This window comes from Pleurodeles waltl, chromosome 3_1, assembly GCF_031143425.1.
Source record: "Pleurodeles waltl isolate 20211129_DDA chromosome 3_1, aPleWal1.hap1.20221129, whole genome shotgun sequence".
Classification (NCBI taxonomy): Eukaryota; Metazoa; Chordata; class Amphibia; order Caudata; family Salamandridae; genus Pleurodeles; species Pleurodeles waltl.
In genome coordinates this window covers 962,252,623-962,275,899 of record NC_090440.1, presented here as the reverse complement: position 1 = coordinate 962,275,899, position 23,277 = coordinate 962,252,623, and the positions used below count along the sequence as shown (strand labels likewise).

The 23,277-nt window shown below is 44.5% G+C and overlaps 1 protein-coding gene across 5 annotated transcripts in view; it reads right to left on the bottom strand.

Moving 5' to 3' along the window:
* The window catches only part of CNKSR1 (connector enhancer of kinase suppressor of Ras 1), a 262,699-nt gene that overhangs the window by 152,712 nt on the left and 86,710 nt on the right, over positions 1-23,277 (bottom strand). For all 5 annotated transcript variants that reach the window (XM_069224001.1, XM_069224003.1, XM_069224004.1 and 2 more), the window contains 5 exons: positions 21,542-21,661; positions 11,557-11,616; positions 10,133-10,201; positions 8,423-8,551; positions 7,175-7,260 (listed from right to left, as the gene is read on the bottom strand). In XM_069224001.1, the coding sequence (XP_069080102.1) occupies positions 7,175-7,260; positions 8,423-8,551; positions 10,133-10,201; positions 11,557-11,616; positions 21,542-21,661 (464 nt within the window). The remainder of the gene's footprint in view (positions 1-7,174; positions 7,261-8,422; positions 8,552-10,132; positions 10,202-11,556; positions 11,617-21,541; positions 21,662-23,277) is intronic.

Below are 23,277 nucleotides of genomic sequence, written 5' to 3'. Positions count from 1 at the left end.
CACATGCTGACACTGTGCAAAGACCTCACCTCATTAGAACTAGTTTAACAACCAAATACAGAAATAAGGAACTGAAAGATGCCCAGGTAACTTTTGAGAAGGGCCTTCCATCTAGAGGGAACACATGTTTTCAGTAACTTTTGATCCATTTGAGCTAGAAGCAAGAGATATGTGTTAACAAATTAGATTATGCAGCAGATAATGAAATATGCAGCAAATCCATAATTGCGCGGAAAAAACAGACCACAGAATTGCATAATTCCAGTGGCCCTAGAGGAGGAGGAGCTAAAAACATACTTCTTTGAAGCTCCTGAGGGTTTATAATGGCTAGCCATTTGCAACTCAGTCCTCACTATAAAATAAGCCAGTTTTTATTTAAGCATTTCCTTTTTTATTTTGAAGTTCTCTCTTTGTAGGTCAACGTACTTTTGAGTAGGTTTGTAGGATGGCTATCTATTCTGATCTATGGATTATAGCCAACATTAGATCTGTGGAAGCATGTGACATGAAGTTTACAACACTGGTGGCCTGAAAATACATGCGGCAGATGGAACAATGGCAATGGTCCCAACATCAATTGCCGTAGAGGTTCACTGTCAATGTATGCCACAAATATTAAACCACAACATTAATTATGGAGACATTGTGTGCAAAAGCTTCCTCATGTATGACTAGTGTGAAGCTGCTTCTTGAGCATTTTCACATTCAGAGACATGGGGCTACAATTTAAAGCCCAGAACAAAGTCTTACATAGGTCTTCTACGTGGTGGGCACCTCCACACAAACGGAATCTTCACATGCAATGGGTGGATCTTCTCTTTGCCCACTTGATACCCAAGGAAGTCTACAGAGCCCTGCCCCCCCTGCCACTCGGTTGCCTTGATATTCCATTTTGCTCCCTGTATCATGAAAACACCTGTTTAAGGAGCTTTAGATGTTCTTCCCACAAATTGCTAAAGGTGGCAATGTAATCAAGGTAAGCCATACAGAACTCTTCAAGCCCTCAAAGAATACACTTCACTAGAGGCTGAAAAGTGTCAGCAGCATCATTGGGCCCAGGGTCATGATCCTAAATTGGTACAAGCCCTCTGGCATGCAGCATGCAGTTTTCTTGACCCAAGGTACCAATGAGATCTGCCAATAACCACTAGTCAGATCAAAGGTACTGAAGAAGAGAGGAGCAACCAGCTAGTCCACCAGCTAATCAGTCTTTGTCATCTCATTGTGACTCCCAAGTAGTTCATCCATAAAATCATCTGCACTACCTTCTTTGGCACACACCACATATCCTACAAAGCTCTCTGACAAAAAGTCTCCACCTACATTACCTTCTGACCTTCCAGGTTCCCAGCCAGTGTTGACCTCTGGTCATACAATTACTTTATATGCTCTTGGCTTACCAGAAGGATTTTCTTTGTATAACTCATGTACTGTACCATCAGTTTCTGATGTCGCACACATAATCCACCATATCCCACTATGGTGACCCAGACATTTCTTCCGAACCTTATCTGTCTAAGGTGAGTTGGCCACACACTTGGTGCCCAAACAGAAGTTCATAAGGACTGAAGCCAATACATTTTTGTAGCATTTCCCTGTAAGCGCATAATAGGCATTTGGGTAGAAGATCTCACTTCCGCCGGAGGTTCTCTGGCAGAGTTCCATCATCCCTATAAGGGTCCAGTTAACGTTTTCCATCAACCAGCTGAAATATGGATGGGATGGAATGCTGTGGAAAAGGCGTAGGTCACACCAGCTTGCTTCAACATCTCTCTTGTTCAATATGAGATAAAGTTTTTCCCTAGTTGAAGATCAATGTTTTGGGAAATCTGACCTTTGAAAAGATCTCTAGTCCAGGCTACTATTCTCTTGCTACCACCCTACTAGTCATTCTTCTCAGAGGTACCACTTCCAGACATCTGGTGGCTTGATCCACCATGATCAAGATATACTTGTTGACCAATGATGAGAGTGAGAATGAAAGAAACTAAAAATATAAATGCTCGGTGGTGTCCTTAACCATGTTTTTATTTACCTCTTAACTTACCAAGCAACTGACAATTAGGGTAGCATCTACAACACCTCTGTGTCTAGGTGCTTTCCTATCCTGTGTCTAGTTAAATTAATTAATCTGTTATGGGTACTTAGTAAGCCAGTTACAACATAAGTTGATATGCACAAGAGGAACCAAAAGACTTCTGCTAGGTTTTGGAGCTGGATGAACATGTAGTCCATTGTAATACTTTCCAACTACATCCATAGAGACCAGTTTCTGAGCTTCTTCTAAAGTCTGATAATCAGGGGAGCCCTCTAGGTGTGCTTGGTAGAAATCCAACTAAATTGGTCCTCTAACAACTAAAACCCCACAGCTCTGACTGCATCGCAAACTCCAACATCTGGCCTGCTTCGGATGCCTCATCCTTTTCTCAGTCTGCAACAGGGCTGTTGGGCATCACGGTTTGTACTTTTTCTAAGTCTGCCCTTACCTGCTAGTGGCCCCTCTCTGGCCTCTGCAAATCTGTGATGGTCCGAAGTCTCTTGCCAACACTGACAAGAAGCCTGTGCTCTAGTATTAACTTGGTCAAAGACCTACGGTTTTAATATGAGTACTAAACCATGAGCAATTAAATAATTGTCCAAGAGACATCCAGCATCCTTGCTTCTCTCTTATCCCTCTTATGCTGATGACCATCTTGCTAATCAATTCTACCTCAACTCTGGCTATTGAGTGTTCATTGTTGTCTCCACTGGCTACCCAGCCAGTGTGGCTGACACCATGGAAAATCTCTCCAGGTTTGAGATGTTATCGCTCACCCATAGTCTTGTAAGGTTGTGTAACCCCCTTGGGCAAGAACCTTCTGCAACCGATACCCATTTCTAACTGTAAATCCCGTGATATTTGGATGGGTGTACTTTAGGGCACCGGAGTCTCTTTTCCCAAGTTTGACAGCCAGTAGATTGAGTATCAAGGGGCCTTCATGTGTCTCCTCACACAGTCAAAACATCCGCTATAATGGGAGCTGCTGGTATAGGGTCTTTCACCTTTCTTGTGGCACCTTTGTACATGGAAGAATCTTTCTTTCCTACTTCGTCCAATTGTTCCTAACTTGGAACCCAATTATCTTTATCATTCAGTCCTCCTGTGCAAACTCTGGACTTACCCTGGCCTTTACCCTCCAGTTTGGGCTCAGTCTGTTGAGAGTTTCTCTCCCTGTGACTTAGAGCCAAACTGCTCCAACACTTTCTTAACATTTTTAGCTTTAACCACTTGTTAACCAACACAGTGAGTTTCTCTGGACCCTTTTCTGTTAAGTTAGACAGGTGCTTTCTACATGATGTAGAATACTCCTCTTTGAGCTGCCCTGTTCTTCTGCTTATGGGTATGAAAAACCATTGCCTCTATTCCTTCCACCCACTCATTTCAACCATGAAACACACAATCATGCATTATACTAAGAATTCAAGTCTCAAATAAAATAGTATGCCCTCTCTTGCTTTCTTTCAATCTCTGAAGGTACTCAGCTAGCTTCAGCCCAGGCCATATAATCAGAGAATCCTTCATTCACTCATCGACTATCTGATCATCTATAGGCCTCACAAACTATTACAAATTAGACTGGCCCTCCACACACATATGCACAACCTCTGTTGAAACACTTGCAGGATGTTCTGTGGAGTTGGAGGGGGAAATCACCTTTCCCAGAAACAGCAGTCCCTCCTGCTACCCTGAGTTTGTTTTACCAGTGCTATCCTCTCTTTATCCCTCCAATTATCATTCTCTTTCTTTCCCTTGTCTTTTCCTTCCCTTCTCACGCCCCCATTTTCTTTCCTCTCAGGGCCACTTTTCATTTCTCTCCTGCCTCCTTTCCTCTTGTTCCTGGCACGCTAATAGCAAACTTTCAAGCTCAAAACGCTCCAGCCTGCTCTTCTGCCTCTGCTTTCTGATGCACCGGCTGCAAGTTCAGAGTCTCAGATTTAACCCTCCCAAGGAAACAATTCAATGACAGCGGTATCCTTGAAATCAGGGACGCTCAGAATGTTTAGGGCAACAATACAAAACAAACTTGAGGACACACCTGGGGTTTGTATAGAGAAAGCCCGTGCTAAGATGTTGAGAGAGTGACACTACAGAACTTCCTCCGAGGTTTCCCACTGGATTGCCACCACCATTACAGTTGCTTCCCTATCTCACAGTTCTAACAAGTCCTTAACAAACCCCACAAGAATGTCCCTCTTATTGTAGCCCTCCACATACAGGGCCCTTAACTGATCTAGGGACACAGAATATTTTATAACTTTGTTATCTACCATTTTAATGTGCAGGTAATGCTGTGCTTAAGCTGAACTTACTGTTCCAGTTTAAATCGTGTTGGACAGAATTTGCAGATCCTACACTGCTTGTAGCCAATATTCAGACAACATTCAGGGTGCCATAGAGCAGACAGGGACTACTGCGCTACAATCATGGTGACGCAGGTTCTTCGTGATTATCATCCAGAGGTTCATCCTATAGGGCTCTTCAAACTGGGCATAATAAAACACTGCACACTGGACTCTCAGGGTAGTGAGGGCAAAGACATCCAACAAAGGTCAACCAACAGACACAAAAAGTCACTGCCCACCTAGTGCTGGTTTAAAAAAAAAATGTAATGTCACAGTAAAAAGAAATACTAGCCATACTAGTGGGGATTCAGTACAGGTTCAGTATTTCCGACTACAGGTTAATGCTAAGTACCACACCACCTCTAATGCTATCTTTCCAGTGCCTATCGGGCCCTAACAGTTTGTTGTATCTAATGAAGACAACAAGACATAGGCAACAACAGGTACAGGTGCGAGTTCATTAAGCGATCACCAGATATAAGAAACCCATAGGTCAGTTCACGTGATCTCGAGCAAAAAGAGTTCACGATGGCAGTGTTATTTCCCTTTACTGCAGTCTAGTCTAGAATGCAGCATTAAAAGTTCCAGTTGACGTGCTTGTAGGGTTTATGCTAGTGGAATCCTCAGATGAAGTGAAATATTACTCTGCCAGAGGCATGCTGGATGGATGCGTTGTCCTTGGTAGTTTCAGCCTCCATGGCACAGGCATGTGCTTCCTCTCAGCAGTGATGGTTGGAAGAGGAGTTCCTCAGAATATTCACCACATGTAATATGTACAAAGAACGTGTGACCCTTCATATCTTGGTTGGTGCAGGTTGTGTCCTAATGGAAGTAGACTGCTTTTAGGTGATAAACACAGCTTGGCTTCTCCTCTTGGACAGTCTCTCCTCCTGCAGGATCAGCCACTCTCTTTCCCTCTCCGAGCAGGCAGGCAAGCTTCTAGATGCCAGTAGAAACTCAGCTGTTCAGGTGATATCCCCTCATCTGTCATGCAAACACCAGACGTAATCTCACAGCAGTGTTTCAAGAATTCTATGAAGCACTCCTTTCCTTTGTCAATGAAGCATCTTGAAACGGAAATCAAATTAGAGTGTTTGTGCTCCTCTTATATTCATTTTTCAGACAGGAGATATGGATCCCATATCTAAGGCTCTGGACCCGGGTTGAGGTGGCTCCCTTAAAAATTAGATTTTCTGGCTAAAATGCAGATGTACACTTTGTGCAAGGTGGGCTCTCACAGGAGATAATGATGATTCTCACTCCAATCAGAAGTACCAAAACTTGGGCACAATTAAGTGCAAAGTCTTTGCATCTCGCTGTCATCTGCCTTTCTTAAGCAGCTATTGGGAAAGACAAATGGGCAGGTCCTGCCTAGGAACGTCCTCACCCTTAATAGAATCTGCTAACTCTCCCTCCATCCCCTAGTATCCACCAAACGGCAGTGCTTAGGAAAATCTAGTTAACAATCCGTCAGAGAATTTCTAAAGGCAGCACTGTCTCCATTCTCCCTCACTTCATTGTCTGGGTTTCCGGTGTCAGGAATATGGGCAATACATTTCCACTGTGTGGGAAAGCTCATTGCACCACCGCCATCTTGTGCCATGCTAACCTAGGGGCCATACAAAATGGAATCCACTTGTTTCAGCAATTATATTCACACTACTAATAGAGTCTGGCTACCACACATGTACCCTACAATGACCATGCACACTGCATCCACCTTGCACACATGCTCTCGACACACATGGAATGTCAGTGCAAAGGTCTGGGCATTACATTTCAGTGAAACTATAGATGAATAATACCAGTAAGGCACACTTCTCCCTACAACAGGGGGAAGTTTGGTCTCTCTGTATGCATATAACTCTGGACTTGGACATAAGCCCCATGCCATTTAAGACAGCAAGCTTGGTGAGCCCATCTAGGTCACCAAATGCTTTCTGGACCTTGGTTGTACATGGACAGGCCAAGACATCAGCACACACTCTAAATGAGCTTGCTAGATAGGCTAACAAAAGGAATACCAGTTTCACATGCAGTCTGCATACCCAAGGGACGGATGCAGACCTCTATATGAAAAGGACATTACTGCCCAAACAGTACTCTACAATATATAAGAATAACATGCAATAAGAATAAATAACCATTATTGTGCAAACCAAATAAAAACAGTAGACTTTTAATTGAAAAATGCCTCTCGCTGTAGCAGTTGACAAAATATAGGAGAACAATACACTAAGAACCTACATTCTTATAGAGGTTTCTAATTGAAGAAATCCATGTTCAACTTTTTATTTCTAGAATAGCAAAACATTCTTCCAAGAAGACACAGATAATCAAACTTTTGCAGATCCTCACTAAATTAAATAATTTTTTCAAAATCTAGTACTGCTTCACCAGAATAGTGCTTTAGTTCAGGTTTTAGCTCCTCCCCCTTACCACATTTACATTCATCTGGATCTTGTTTCCTTGAATACGGGAGGAACACAAACATGGGAGATTAACAGGCTTTGTAGTATAAGTAGATAATGAGTAAACCTTGAATCCTGACTTCAACCACCTTTAAAAATATGGGGCTAGAACTGTCCTACGCCATTCTAAGGGGCTTCAAATAAACAAGACGATAACTGGATCCAAACAAATGACAGCCAATACATTAGTGAACTCGTTTTCTATCTATATAATGCAATAAAACTCCAAACCCTAAACACTCTTGAGTGAAATTGCAAGCATGATCACCTACAAGATGTGCATTCAGAAGTTAATAGTGGACAGTTAGCTCAGGCCTTACCTCGGGGATGCAGTGATGGAGATTGCGGGTGATTCGTCATTCTGAAAATTAGAAGCTGCAGGACTGGCACAGCTGTCCGTCAATACCTACAATATAAACATTGCAGAAATTAGACACTGTGGAGAAACCAGACAACAAACGGGAAGCAAACTGATATATGGTAGGTTCCCACTACCTACCATATAGCAGTTAGTTTACTTTAAGTATGGAGGATTAGGGTCCATTTCCTCCGGTTTAAGTTCCCACGGCTATCGCATGAACAGACATTTGGTACATGAAGTATATCAACTGGACCCTTTGTATAACCTTATTAAACAAACAGGAAGCAATTCATGTAAACATCTTGTTATTCCTATGTCACAAAATTCCTGATAGTCAGCAAGGTTAAATGTGCCCCAGTTCCAACAGACTGAGAAACAGACAAACAGAGGAAGGCTGAGAATTGTCCATACGACATCATTTGGTCAAGTAAGGAAGTCTTAATCCAGATCTCTGGGCCCACAGCCGGCAGCTGAGTTTCACATCTTCTTTATTTAAGGCACTTTCCTTGCAGACTGGAAAATGGTTGCTCTTTCATAACACTAACCACTAACAGAAGGCACTGTGCAGGGTAGATGACAACTCACACTATCCCACTATTAAAAATCCTTCAGCAGATGAGATAATGGAGAAGTTGCATATAGACAATTCATTAAATGGGATTTTGGAGGGCTCGTATGCTTATGGTACCTCAGGTTTTTTTTCTCTCTCTCTCTCTCTCTTACACACACACACACACACACACACACACTTGACCTCATCAGCTTTATAGAAAGGTGCACGTTGCTCCCATCTCACCTGATATCACTTCAGGTCTCACTTTCCTATTCCTCATAAGCGGCACAGATTAATACCTCCATCAACCATATTTCTCCGCTTCTAAGCATGGGATACTGGAAATCTCATTCACTATCTTATCCCCTTTCGAAGGGCCCCATTTGTGTTTGTCAGATGCTCTGCTTAAATTGATGAAATCGTCCACGCAGGCATTCATGGATACTCCTGTGCTGTGCAGTCATTTAACAGTAATGGCAAACCACGCTGAGCTCATCCAAGAGTAGTTCTGTCCAATACCTACTGCTTTACTTCCTGTAAATACTTTTCTTAGAAAGGATCTCGATCTCCAGAGATGATGTTTCTCGGTGATAACAGCCTAACTGGGTGGCTGGAACAATAGAAAAAGAACAGTGTGCCTCATTTTATAGGTACCTGCTTCAGTGGAGATGCTGGGGAGCTTGGCTGATCAGAAGAGGAAAGTGTCACTTTCTTCAACACAAGCGTCACCCCGCTCGACTTCTCCAGCAGCTTCTTCACGAGGTTCATGCGAGACCAGCCAACCTATAGGAAGAGCAACATTCAAAAGTAAACATTTCTGAATGGCTGGTTGACTAAGCTCCTCTTGCTCAATGTTCCTCCTGTAATACAATATAAAACACTTGATTTCTGCTTTCCCTCGGAGGTGAGATTAGAAAACAAACGTTATGCTTTCTTCTAATTCTCAGTCAAAATGATCAAACCTCTGCACTGTGCTGGAACAAAATTTCTAGGATCTGCGCCCTTTTGATATATCCAGGGAATACAATATGTAGGCCACAGTCTGCCTCTCTTTAAGTAATATTAAACAACTAAAAACCTACACTTATTCTGATACAACATTGACTGGTATTTTAATGCAATTCAGGGTTTTCTTGTGACTCTTCATCCACAGCTTTACCATCAGATGGGAGAACTGGGAACCTACCAGCACCCCAAACTTTGAATGCGATCTGATTGCTCCATGTTTAACTAAGGCTCTTAATTGCACATAGTGTCCTACTTCATTTTTAAGATCATCATTGATGTACACTCTTTCCCTCCTCCTCTAAGTCACTGGGATCAAATCTCACCCTGTTCAGATTGTGAAGAACAAAGAACTCCTACAGGATGTGACTTTCTGAGGCTGACACATCCCAGTATCACATGGCTCTTCTCGTTGGAACCCAATAGTTTGCTGCTTTTCTAAGACTATCAATGTAATCCAATGCCATCCCCCTCTGTTAAGACTGTTATCCAATCTCAATATCTCTTTGGCAATCAAACTGTGCAAGGTGTCACTGGGATCCGATCTACCACTGCTCTACTAGTATGTCATTGGGATGCTTTCTCTTTATGCACTTATAACACTCTTTCCGGAGTGAATCTCAGCCTCCTCTTATTATACTATGAGTGATAAAATCTCATCCTGTTCTTTAAAGGCTATACTAGGATATAATGCTGTTCTCAACTTCTCCACCCACGATGAGAGCTGTGACCTAATCTGCCCTCTTCTCCCCTTTTCTGCCTATTAAGGATGGCAAAGTGATTCAATTCCACACTAATATTCTAGGGCTTTGACAGGATGTTATCTTTCCGGACTCTTCTAAAACAAAACATCCCTGTGGGCCACTCTCACAGATGCTATTCAAACTAACTCAGCTCACTTATGGCAATCACGGGAATCCTGTCTTGTCCGGTTGTTATTTTTTTCTTTAATTTGTTCCAATATCATACTGGTCATTTAAGGCCATCGCTGGGATTCACACTCACGTTATTTTACATGTCTACTATTAAAACACTAGAATGTAACCTCTTTTGCCTATTTTAGGGTATTGAGCATAAGGGGCATATCTAGAAAGTAGTTCTGCAGGTTCTGTGGCACCAGGACCCAGAAATGTCTGGGGCCCATTTACTCGAACTGTGGCTGTCTTTACTATGCAACTAGCAGGGTGGTTGGGCATTTCCTTGCTTGGATTAGGGCTATGTGATCCTTGCACCACCAATGCTGACATGTGGCCTATCTGGGTCAAAATGCTGATAAGACTGAAAAACAGTGTAGCATCTAACAAATAGTGTGCAAGAGCTGGTGAGGAGGGATATAAATCAGTCATGGCATGTACTTACCACCACCTGTCCGTTAACTTGGATAATTTCGTCCCCTGGAAGGACCTTCGCACTGTGTTCTGCTGGAGACTATACAAAAGGCAACGAGATTTTGTACACTCAATAACTAAATGATGAAAGTGCTTGCCATACTCAGCCAACACTAATGCAGAAAACTAAGTGAATGGCCACTTAGTCCCTTTTTTGAGTAACAGAGATGCTAAATGAAAACGTTACCCAAGAATAAAGATATTCAAATCTGAACCATCTCTTACAACGAAAGACTCTACATAAATATTCCCTACCATGCATACAACTTACAGGGGATGGAAAGACTATAGGCCTGATTTAGAAGTCAGCAGAGGAGAATACTCTGTCACCAATGTGACAGCTATCCTGTCTGCTGTATTACGACCCCATTGTATCCTATAGGAATCGTAATAAGGTGGACCGGATATCCGTCACTTCTGTGACAGAACATTCCCTCCGCCAACATCTAAATCAGGCCCTTTGAGAAGTCAGTATTAAAGAGATGTGATATATAACCCTAAAACAACACTTGAACTTGATTTGAGAAATGGTAGGGAGATAGGCTGATGAACTAACTTAGTAAAACAAGCATTTCACCTCCTGGCTGACTGAACCTTCAGTGAGCATGTGGTGTTTTTCAAGTCCCAGACTCTACTTCATAAACACCCCGTTGTTATGTTATTCCTATTGTGAGGGTATCCAGGCACTTTGCGGGGGGTGGTAGTCTGTGGTATTCCAAGGTGAACTTGTAACAACTGTAGCAACTGGCCCAGACAGACACTCTTGCTAGTTCTACTGCAGATTCCCAGAGCTAAACAGTGCCTCACAACAAGCAAACTTAATGTCATTCTTATGTTTCTTCATCATAAAATTCTGATCTGCTTATGTTACTTTAATGGGGTTTACACTTTCCTTGATCCAAAATGTAAATTTGTAATTCTGCTATCTTGGAAACAGCCCCAGGCAAACAAAGAACAGTACTGAGACAATGTATCAAAAACAATGGTGCATATTCACATTACTCACCAGAGCTACATAGGAATACTACACTAAATACAGCCTTGTGCACAGCAACTACACACAAATTTCAACACCTACATGTAGCTATTTAAGCAAAACCCACCACAAATCAGATCTGTGCAGAGAATTTTCAAGTTCACAATTCATCATGTACAGCATCTGCACAGGTACAATGTATGCACAAAGAAAGTACAGCCCAATGAACAGTCACAATACATTACTTTCTGTACACTGTTTGCGTAGGCACAGTGTATCCAAAACAGCACAATGAAGTCACAAAGCACTGCTCAGACAACATGTTTTCACTAGAGCCCTGTGCACAGCACCTGCAAGCACACAATGTGCACAGCACAAGTAAGCCTTCATAGGCAGATTATAAAAGCATCAGCACTCACCTCCGCTAGAGTTCCCGACACAAAATGGAGACCGAAGCTGGTTGATGTGATCTCAATGCCCTGTGAGGAAGATGAATGCAATAAAAGGACATACATGAAAATATCTACAACCACTTTGAAGATACTTACCCTATTCTTTTCACACAGCAGACGCTACCACATGCACAAAGTCCATTTATTCCCCGCTGCAAAGAGACACCACACTCCTCTGATTAAATAGTATGAAGTGCTAAGCAAAATCTTCTCCAAATCTGAACATGCACCATGACTATACGTAACATGACCAAAACCTTTCCAGGCAGATTGTGGTGACACTGGCATGTTTTGTGCTTGCAAATGTTACTGAAATTTAAGTGCCTCACACCTGCAAGATACCTCCAATTATAGCCATCATTTAGCCGTATTTGTTGGACTTTATTTCCACCAATCTTGATGTTCCTCCAAATTATGCACAGAGACTAAAACTAGATAGTGTTGTACCCTATAAACAGAAGCTCAGAGACACTATCCCAATCTGAGCAGCAGCCTATCACCCTAGAATTAGCGCCATAAAACCCAGTTGACTTACTGCTGCACACGTTTGTACAGAAGGCACGCTTGGTCATGCCTTATAGTCCAATAAAAAAACCAATGAGAAAAAAATTACATCTGAAGGAGTCTCGTCTTTCATCTTGCAAACTATCTGCCATCATGAAGCCAGTGACACCAAAGAAAACAGCTTACTGAAAAAAATGTTCGCTTGCATTATATAAAGGAGACAACTCTTTAGGTAATTTCCAAGTTAATCTACGAACAAGGATTGTTTTGCAATGTTAACAGAAATTAACTTGGGGCCAGATGTATCAAAGGTTTTTACCCATTCTGTGTCTATGGGAAAAAGTGTTAGTACATATGGCCCTTAGTGATAAACTGTGGCTCAACCAATAGCAAGACTAACAGTAAATTGACTTCATCTATTTAGGTTGTTAAATAATGAAAAAAAGATAGTCAGCAAGTGATCAACAAGGCTATTGTCAAAGGCTAGCATAACAATGTGTCTAGTGTATGTATACACTATAAACAAAATGCTGCCAAGCGAACAAGTTATTTCGGTAACACATTATCTGGTAAAGACTATTCTAGTTGCAGATTCCTTCCCTTAGAATTTCCCACAGGAATCAGTCTGCCTCCAGAACTTTTACTCAAGCAGTGCCACTGCACAACATCAGATGGTGTCGGTTGGCTCCGCGTTCATCGTCGGCATTGTGCGCACCGAATATGACATCACAGGACCTATATAGGAGCCACCCCAGCACGCGGATGTCAGTTTCTTTTCACGTCTTTCCACTCCAGAAGCACAGAGCTGTGAAGAACACTGACTACTGGTGCGTTAAAACTAGGGCCCTGAAAGAGAAGTCCCTGTCCCTGGAAATCAGTTCGCAGAGAGGGGAGGATGGGTGGGTCGGTAAGGCATTTGCAACTAGAATATGTCGCTACCAGATAAGGCATTACCGAACGTAAGAAACTTGTTAATCTAATAGAGACTTCTAGTTGTAGAGACTTACCTTAGAATAGATACCCTAGCAATACCATTGATGGAGGTGGGTCTGCAAACCAAAATCATACTAGGAAGTCCTGCGGGACCGAACGGGCAAAGTACCCATCCCTCCGGACCGGACTGTCCAGGCAGTAGTGTTTGGTTAACGTGTGCTGTGATGCCCATGTTCCTGCCTGACAGATGTCCAGGGCTGGATCTCCGTGCACTAATGCAGTGGTTGCAGCCTTCGCTCTGGTACAGCAAGAGTGCAAACCCTACAGGGGTTGCACTTTAGCCAATGCGTAGCACATTTTAATGCAGAGAACGACCCATCTAGAGATGGTTCTGTTCTGCACTGCCCGACCTTTCTTTGCACCCACATATTCAACAAAGTTTATCATCCACCGGGAACTCTTTGGTACGATTAAGGTAGAACACCAATGATATTTTTTTTTATCCAGAAGGTGGAGTCTCTCCTTTTCCTGAGAAGGATGTTTGGGTGTGCATAAAAAGTAGGCAAGGTGATGGATTGGCCTACATGAAAGTGTGTGACAGCTTTAGGCAAAAAGGAAGCCCTGGTGCGCAGCACCACTTTGTCAGGATAGATGGAAAGGTAGGGTGGCTTAGATGACAATAGGGGTCCTGCAAGTCCAACGCTACCATCCAGTCTCCTGGGCCCAGGGCAGATAGAACCTGAGCCAGAGTGAGCATTCTGAACTTGTTCTTGTGGAAGGGATTTAGGGACCAAAGGTCTAGGATAGGGTGGAGGCCCTTGTTTTTTCTGGGCACCAAAAAGTAGCAGGAAAAACAACCATTACCTACTCCTGGCACAGGGAACCTCTCTGTGGCTCCCTTGGCAAGAAAGCCATAACATCCTTGCCGAGGAGTGCCAGTGATCCTCCACCATCCGATCGTAGGATGGTGGCATGGAGGAAGGGGTAGTCTCGAAGGGGAAGAACCCATCGGACTATTTGCAAAACCCACCTGTCTGATATGATGGACTGCCAGCGGGACAGGTGACGGCGAATCCTGCCTCCAACTGGTCCCTGGTGGGGAAGCGTCAGACTAGGAAGGTTTGGAGGCCACTACAGAGGGGGTAGTGGACTGGCTAGACCGCTGGTGTAGGAGGCTGGCTCAGTTTATGGTGTACAACTATGGTGTGGCACACTATATTGAATACAGGCAACCCTTAGTGATAGTGTTTAGGTGTCCAGATAGCAAAAGTGCTCTAGAAGTAGCTGTGGAGAGGAGCTAAAGCTTATCTAGAAGGAGTGTAAAACCCTTGCAATATCACAATAGCCAATCAATAACAAATCACAAAAAAGAACCACACAAGTTGTTGCAAAAATAAAGGTTTCTTTATTACAACACTAAAGTTACTCCAACATTTGGCATATCTCCACCTGGAGATATCAACACACAAAAATATACACTTAACAATAATCAGGAAAAGCATAAAAATACATGGGGCCCTATGGGGGAGGGGCCAAACCATATACTAAGAAAGTGGTATAAGAATGGAGGGCCCAACCAAGTAAGTGTGTTAGGATCCCAAAGGTGGGGGGGAGCAGGAAATTACCAGAGGTAAGTACTAGAAATCCCACCAGTGCCCTGATGCAGAGTTGTTATTGAGCAGTGTGTCCCTAGGCTACCACAGGACCATCGGAGTTGGATTTTTATGGATTTAGAACCCTTCCCAGTGGACCCTGAGGAATCAAGTTGGAACAAAGAAGGTTGGAGAGTGTCCCCACCCATGGATACCCAGAAGACCGGAGTACCTACACCAGGGAGCCAAGGTGCATAGCAGTGAAGTGGCATCGGAACCCTCGTTGGAGTCAACGGAAGCCTCGGTTTTCCAGCTGCTGTCGCGACCCATGGACTAGGTCAGTGGAACCCAAAGGTGGATTCCAGATGAGAGGAACCTGAAAAAGAAGGAGGACAGTGTCCAGACCACTAGGGGATGTCCAGGCGGTGCAGGTAGGCAATGCACATCCTCTTGGAGGTGAAGTTCCTGCAGGACAGTGAAAGAAGAGGTCCAGCTGTAGAGTCCAGGAGGATGCAAGAAATTCTTGGAGTCACCCACGAGCTGTTATATGTTGGTCGCCGGGTTGCAGGAGGGTCAGTGGCCAGCAAAACAACCAACAAGCCTTGGCAAATGCAAATCGTGGTTTCAGGGAAGTTTGCAGATTTTGGAGGACCAACAAAGTCCTAGTAACTGGACCCTTGGTAGGGAGTCCGACCAGGCCTTCAGCAGGAAGGAAAGCCAGCCGGAGTTGGAGGAGCCCCCACGAGTGACCCAGTGGCAGCAGGCATAGGAGTCACAAGGAGGCCTCAGCAGCACAACAACCAGGAGTCCCACATTGCAGGAGCTGCAGAGGGAGAGCTGATTCTGGAGCTGCAGGGTGGTGGAGGCTGGGGCTTCTTGGAGCTTGAAGATCATCTTGGAGGAAGAACTAAAAAGCCTTGGCAAGAGCAACAGTTGTGGTGCACAGGGGTTCCATTCCACTAGCTGCAGCAAGGGCCCACCATCTCACAAGTTGGTCAGAAGACAAGTTGGATTCAGAGAGGACAACAGAACCACCACCTGTGAGCAAAGCATTTACATTGTCCATGGGACAGCAGGATCCACCAGCCGGTTGTCGTCCTGAGGTGCCTGCAGATGCAAGGTAGTAACTCCTTCATTCCAAGGTACATTCCTTCTTGCTTCTTAGATGCAGGCAGAGTCCTTGTGACCGTGGAGGATGCACAGCCAAAGATGCATAAATCGTGCAGGAGCTAGAGAAACAATGCTGCAGTGGGAGCCCTCCCAACTGGATACAGTCTTGTTTCAGTTTCAAAAGCAGACCAGCAGCAGTTCCGGAGGCCAGGAGCGGAAGATGTCTTGCAGAGAGTTCCTTGAAAAGTCTTGCTCGACGAATCTGAGGACCCACCTTCGGGGAAGCACTTAAGTAACCCTAAAAGGGGGTTGGTCACTTCCCGATGTGACTCACCTATCAGAGGGGGGTCAAGGACGTCATCTACCTGGTCTAACCAGTTAGATGCTCCCAGGGGCCTCTCCCCATCCTATTTTCAAGATGGCAGAATCAAACGGCCGCCTGGAAGAGCTCTGTGCTCCTTGCTAGGGGTGGGGCTGGACAGGGGGGTGGTCACTCCTCTGTCCCTTATGTGGTTTCACGCCACAGAGGGAACCTGGGGTGCCTGAACTGGTGCAAACCGAATTATGCCAGGAGGGTACCAAATGTGCCCTTCAAAGCAGTCTGGAGGTGCCCAGAGGCCACCTCATCCCAGAGACACTTATTTCAAAGGGAGAGGTGTTCACACCTCTCCCTTGCAGGAAATCCTTTGTTCTGCTTTCCTCTGCCTGAGCTAAGTTAATCAGCAGGACGGCTGAACAGTGTCTGGGGTTGGCAGCAGTGAGGGCTGGCAGACAGATCCTGCAAGACTGCACAGGCAGAACTGGGGGATCCTCTGAGGAACCCTCAGAGTAGAGGGGATCATGCAAATAGCACTGGAATCGGTGTATTTGCATGATTCCAACATGATTGATACTAATCATGCCTAGGTTCGGAGAAGCCAATATGTAGTTGGACCACTCGTGTTGATCAGTGTCCACTACATACCTAAAGATGGCTTCCCCACACTTACAAAGCCCAGAGAATGGAGTCTGGGGTTTGTAGCAGTACCCTGCCCATGCAGGAGTGCCCTCACACTTGACATGCACCCTGTCCTTGGGCTGAAGGGCCTACCAGAGGGGTGACTTACAGTGCTTTAGTGCAGTGACCGCGATATAAAGTAAGCCTTATTTTGGTGGTGAAAGGGTGCAAGCACCATTTCACGCAAGCTGCATTGGCAGGCTTGCAGACACAGTTTGCATGGGCTCCCATGGGTGGCACAATACATGCTGCAGCCCAAGAGAGACCCCTGGTGTACTAATGGCCTGGGTACCTAAGCACCATATACTAGGGACTTACATGAGTGCACCAGTATGCCAATTATGGGATGTAAAATGCTACCAGCAACCAAATTTAGCGGAGAGAGCACAGGCACTGGGGCCCTGGTTAGCAGGATCCCAGGGAACTACAACCTAAACACACTGACACCCAGCAAAAAGTGGGGGTAACTATGTCCGAAAGATGCTACTTTCCTACAGCTGGTTCCCTGATCCACAAGGGCGTTGGATCCCATGTCCCTGGCCACACAAAGGCTGGGTAGTATGCAAGGCATGGTGGCTGGAGAGGGAACGGACGTGGTTGGGTGCCCCTTTTGTTGCCAAAAAGCAGACTGAGGGGGATGAGGGACAGCTGCGAGGCTCAAGGACCTGGCCATAGCGCAGAACTCCTTAAAGCGCTTGAGCATCAAGTCTGCTTTGTCTCCAAAGGGTGCCATCAAAGGGCATGTCCATAAGGGTGGACTGGACATTCCCCAAAAGGCCAGAAGGCCTCAACCAGGCATGGCACCCCAAGGACACCACTGATGCAACTGATTTGCATAGTGAGTCAGTTGTATCCAGCCCACATCGTATAGTGAACTTTGCTACATCTCTCCCATCAGCAGCAGCTTGGGAGAGAATGGCCAGGGCCTCCTCCGGGACCTGTGGCAGCACCTGTGCAACCGTGTCCCATAAAGTATGTGTGTAACTACCCAAAAGACATGCGGTGTTCACGGGCCACAATGCCAGGCTGGAGAAAGAAAAAATCTTCCCAAGCTGATCCATCCTCTTGGATTCCCTATCTGGGGGTGCGTAAAGGAATGCTACCAGGGACGTGGGGGTTGGGTGTTGCATCACGAACACTAGATCATTTGGAGCAGGTCTATGCCGACGGGCGATTGTCCTGTTCACATGAGCCCCTTTGCTGGGTTTTGACCAGGTCCCCAGCAGGACATCAGTGAGGGCTTCAATAAAAGGCAAAATGCATTCAGAAGTTGAAGCCCCAGGCTGAAGCACCCGTTTCAGGAGGTTATTCCTGACTGCCAAATAAGGCAGCTTTAGGCCCGGGACCTCGCATCTCTTCTCACCACCACTGAGTAGGAGGCTCCCACCTCTGTAGACATGGTAGGGGGAGAAAGCATGTCAGTGTCAGGGGAAGTGTCCAGAATACAAGCCTCATCCAGGTCCATCCGCTAGTCCATGGGATCTTCCAGCTGATATTACAAAGGGTTCAGCCATCCCTCCCAAATCCTCACTGTACCAAAACCCAAGAGACCCGACCTATGGAGTCGGCATTGAGGATGAGGGAATGGATCTCTGGGTACCCCCCTGACCCCCCTTCCCCCAGAGAAAAGGTCAAAGCCACTAGCGCGAAACTCGAAGGGGCCCCTGCCGACCCCACTGGACCAGAATGCGCTCCAGCAGAGACAGACTACCCAAAGATAAGGCGCATGGCCTTATACAACTCTCAGAGTTTGGCAGGGGGTCGCTCCGACACAGATGCAGGTTCCGAGGCCTGCAACGCTCATGTCCCTTGTCGACGGATGGTCATGGTGAAGTCAAAAAACGCTTATTCTTCTTTGACTTCTTTGTGTGCTTCGACTTACCCGACCAACCAGAGGACCTGGAGTGGGATAATGAAGAAAGGGAGCTCCACGAGCATTCTCTGGACCTTCCCTTCGACCAAGATCAGAAGCGCAGTGGAACCCAGCACCGGGCCGCAATGAGCTTCACAGACTGCTCCCTCAAAGCTTTCAGATTCACAGTCTTAGGTGACAGCATCTCGACGCACCAGGAGTGTCAACACTCAAAAAACTTCAACAAAGTCAAAAAAGACCAAGTCAAAAAGTGAATTTCAGATCTGCACTGGCTGGTGCATAAAGAAAAGAACTGGGTGGGGTCTATATAAGTTCTGCAATATCATATCCGGCACGCACGACGCCCATGATAGACACCAAGCTGACTGACGCCAGATGATGGCGTGCAGGGGTGCTGCTCGAGAAATATCTCTGGATCCAGACTGACACCTGTGGGAAAGTCTAAGGTGAGGAATCTGCAACTAGATGTCTCTATCAGATAGAAGCATTTGATAACTTGCAGATGGCGCAGTTGTTGGGGAAACTGTAATGCAACCCATATACACAATGAAAACAGCAGTTATTGGAGAGCGATTATGTTATTTGTAATGACGCAGTTCGTCTAAGAGTGGACCCTCTGGTCAGGGTCATCTTCATAACTACCATCTTTGAAGAACGTTGGGTCCACTATTCTAAAAGAGAGCTAAAAAAGGTCAAACTTAAGAGCAAGAAACACAAAAAATGTTGCAGTGTTTGGAGCAGCTGTGCTGAAGGTTTGGCCCATGGCAAAGAAAAAATGACAAAAGTGCATTAAAACTACCCAGCAAATCTCTCACAAGGTGGGCAGGCACATAAGCAACTCCTTGAAACCAAAAAAATGCCAAATTCGTTCAGAAGTCAAGTATAACTGAAAATAGTGCATTTTGACAAGCCAGTCTGCTGGTGGGAGAGGGGGGTTTTGAGGGATTACAAGAAAAAAAATAGTGAAGCTCTATTAAAGTAAATGACAAGCTATCATAGCTGCTATGATTCTTAAACATCCGGACCCACACTAACATTCACGGCAGAATTGAATACCTACATTGTGAAAGATTCAGTGTCAATTCAATGAATCACACATCGGTAACTTACCTGATACCCATCATGTGTGAAAACTCACACAAGCAGAGTCAAATTGAACAGAAGCAGAAAGGGGCTATTAGTCATCGAGAAAGAATCTAAGATGTGGACGAATCGACTTAGAGGAAATTAAGTGGACAGCCGTGGTCTCTGTGGATGGAGATTTAAAAGTATGTACAGTTTTCCTAGAGACTGATTCATCCGTTACCTCGAATTCATCATCATTAGTCTTCCTAGGATGCTTAAATAAAAGTGCATACCTTCGTTTGAATACAAATACACTAAATGTTGACCTGGAAATATCATTTCATTTCAGCAGTGCGTGCCAGATGTTAAGATCAAAAACCTGCAGAAATTGGAAATCTAGCCTCTTGTAGTAGATACAGACAATGGAATTACAAAATCTACTTTTGGCTGGGTCTATGACCAAAAAGCTCAAATTTCTATCTATACGTTCTATGTGAAATGGAAAATTAGATATTCTATTGTTAGCCTTAGTAGGCCACAGAAAGAAATGTCTTTAAATTTCACCTGGGAAATAAATACTTTTCTGCAAAGGATTCAATAGCGGTTTGCTAGTTGTAAAGTGTTTGTGTATACACATTCTGTTCTGAACTTCCTAAAGGTTTATGGATTCTTCTCTAAGTCTTCTACCATCTTCTTTTAAATGGACAGAAGACATGATCAAATCAAATTTCATATTTGCACTTCTGATCCTCCACTAATCAGTCAAAGCAGGGTTAGCGTCCTGTGGGAGTAGAAAGAAAGTGGTCTAACTGAGCTCCTGTGCCGCTTCAGTATCAGAAGAACGTCTGCTTCACGGTATGAGAAATTCCTACTTCAAGATACAGAATATCGAGTGAAGAACAGCCATCCACCAACAACACACACTATTCTGACAACTGAAACGCCTGTGGTATTAAAAATGAGTAGGGATCAGTAAGGAGCAGTCCAATTTGGAGCATGACAGAGATCTAGGCCAGGTTTTATGAAATCCACCAACCAATTTATGCAATTGATTTAAATAGGAATCATGGAAATAATCAGAGGATATACTGATATTGTGGCTTGAATCCCGATCTTGCAGAAAACAAACACCCGTGGTACAGCACAATCCATTACAATCTAAAGCATAACAAAAGCATTCATCGCTGCAGGAAAGGTATTACTACTTTGATAGTAATGTTCCATCCAAGATGGACTTGAATACGCAAGAGACACTCCTAGGAGCTTTGTTCTAATTAGAGCACATTAACGTATCACTATACATACATCAGCAAGGGAACCAGTACTACTGAAACCAAAACGATGAGCACCAATGAATTTGAGTGAACAAAGGGGCATTTGTAGCCAATTAAAGTATTTTCCTTGGAATGCTCTTTGCCTACAATGGGAGTTTCCCCGGAGCTTTACATTTTTTGTATATTTTAGGTAGTGTGACACACTCCTTCGTGCTACGATCCTCATCGACGTAAGATCAGCACTAACTGTCCTACAAATGGGAAAAGCCTGAAGACGCACCTCCTCAATAAGCATTAACCCAGACACGACAGTCTACTCTTCACCTTACCCCACTATTTTCTGGGGACCCACTGTACAGTGCTCTATTGATCTCACGCTATGTGTGCGCTCTAAAATACCAGCATATACATAAATACGCTTCTGAATATTGGCTTTGCGAACCATCTATGTGCCTATGGATGTAGGGGAAGTTACAATGGAGAGGGTTTATTTACATGAGCCCAAGCTGTCAATCAAACCTTCATTGCCCAAAAAGTTTAAAAGTGGTCTAAGGGCCTCTAGTGGGCGAGAGATGTAACATAAGTCAATGAGTGGATTACTTACCAAGCTATCCTCCGGTGGCACCGGCACCAGATGTACTGTTTCTAGGGAGGCCCGCTGGTTCAGGAGGCACTCAGGGCTGCAGCTCAGGATGTTTTCACAAACCGCAGAAATACTCTGACACTTAAAGGGGCAGGGAAGGGAGCAAAAGAGACAAGATATAAGAAAGGCACCGGTGAATCCGAGTCATTCAGTACCGGCTGCACCCTGGGGGAGGGTGACGACAGCACACAGAGACTAACCACGGTGCTGTTTATATGCACACACCATCTCGAGCGCACAAAGATGGGTGAGCACGCCGTCCCCCATGCATGCTCTCTTCAGGCCTCAAGGCGGAGGATAGGCACAGGCAAGCACAGATATAAAGTTACTACTGACAAACACCCGATTACAGAAGCAGAGACAAATACATGGGCACACGTGTTGTCAGACGCAGTCACGTACACAGACAAGTAGGAATGTGCAATAGACAAACAATGCAATAGATGTGCCAGTAGACAAGACACAAGAGGGGACAGACAGGAGTATTGGTGTTCAGACCAAATACGAAGCCAAATAAGAGCAAACTGACTTCCACGAAGGCATTACTACTCTTTTATATATTTCAAGGAAGTATCTTTCTCAGAGTTACTCCGCTGCAAACATCAATGTGCAAAACCTTTGAGTACAGCCATTCCTGGTTCTCTGGTATTCGGGGTCCCTTGGTTTAACTGTTCGTGTTCAAAGAATCAGATAGAGCAATTTGTTACAAGGTCCCAGAAAAAGATTTTAGTTGTATGACAATTTCTACAGTAGTAGTTTGGGGGTAATGTATCAGTGTATCCTTCTATTGTCTTTACTAGAAAGAATTCTGAAGTTTATTCTATTAATATAGCAAACCTGACAGAGAAGGCAGTGTACATTCTGTCACAACATCCATCTCCCATTACGCCTTCAACAAACAGAACACAGCTCCTATTTCTTGTCTTATGGGGCAGCCACACAAGGAGATGTCACTTTCTTTTAAGAGCATGAGGTCTGGATTCACGTTCTTTAAGTGACTTGTTCAATGGTTGAAGTTAACCTCGAAGGCTGAAGAGGGTTGACATTTACCAAGGGCTGTGGTTGCTGGACCGCAAAGCTGATTAAACTGATGGCCTCACTCGTTTAAGCAAATCACTAAGAGCCTCATTAGGATTGTCTCTTAATTTCGATGAGGGCCGGTACCAGTAATTACAGATCTATCTCGAATGTAAGATCTGTGGGAGCACAGCTAAGAGCAGCAGAAAATTGCATGTGCAATAACGGAAAGAAATAAGGAATAAAGTGGGGACTCGGGTGCTGTATTTCAGATTCCACAATACATGTCTTATATCTCTATTGGGCCTTCAGGGCACCACTCATAAGACTCAATAATTCTGCACCACCGGTGTCAGTAACTCTAGTGGCAGAACACCAGAATAAACTCCAGGATGAGGGATCCAAGTACCTTGAGAGATCATTAGGAAATTCTCTTTTTTCCAGCAGAGGAAATCATAGGTGTTCCTATTACTCAATCCAATGGTTCTAATGTTAATGACCTCAGGAAGATGAAAGGCTGAGTGAGCTTTTGCAGTAACCCGGAAACTACAGGTCTCTGTAGACTATGCATTAACCACCTGAACTGTTGTGCTTTATTAGTGGGTCACTTAATTGACTGTGGCTGTTAATCTGGGAACAAAAAATGTCTTCTACTAGCATTAGCTCAGGCAGTGAGCTAA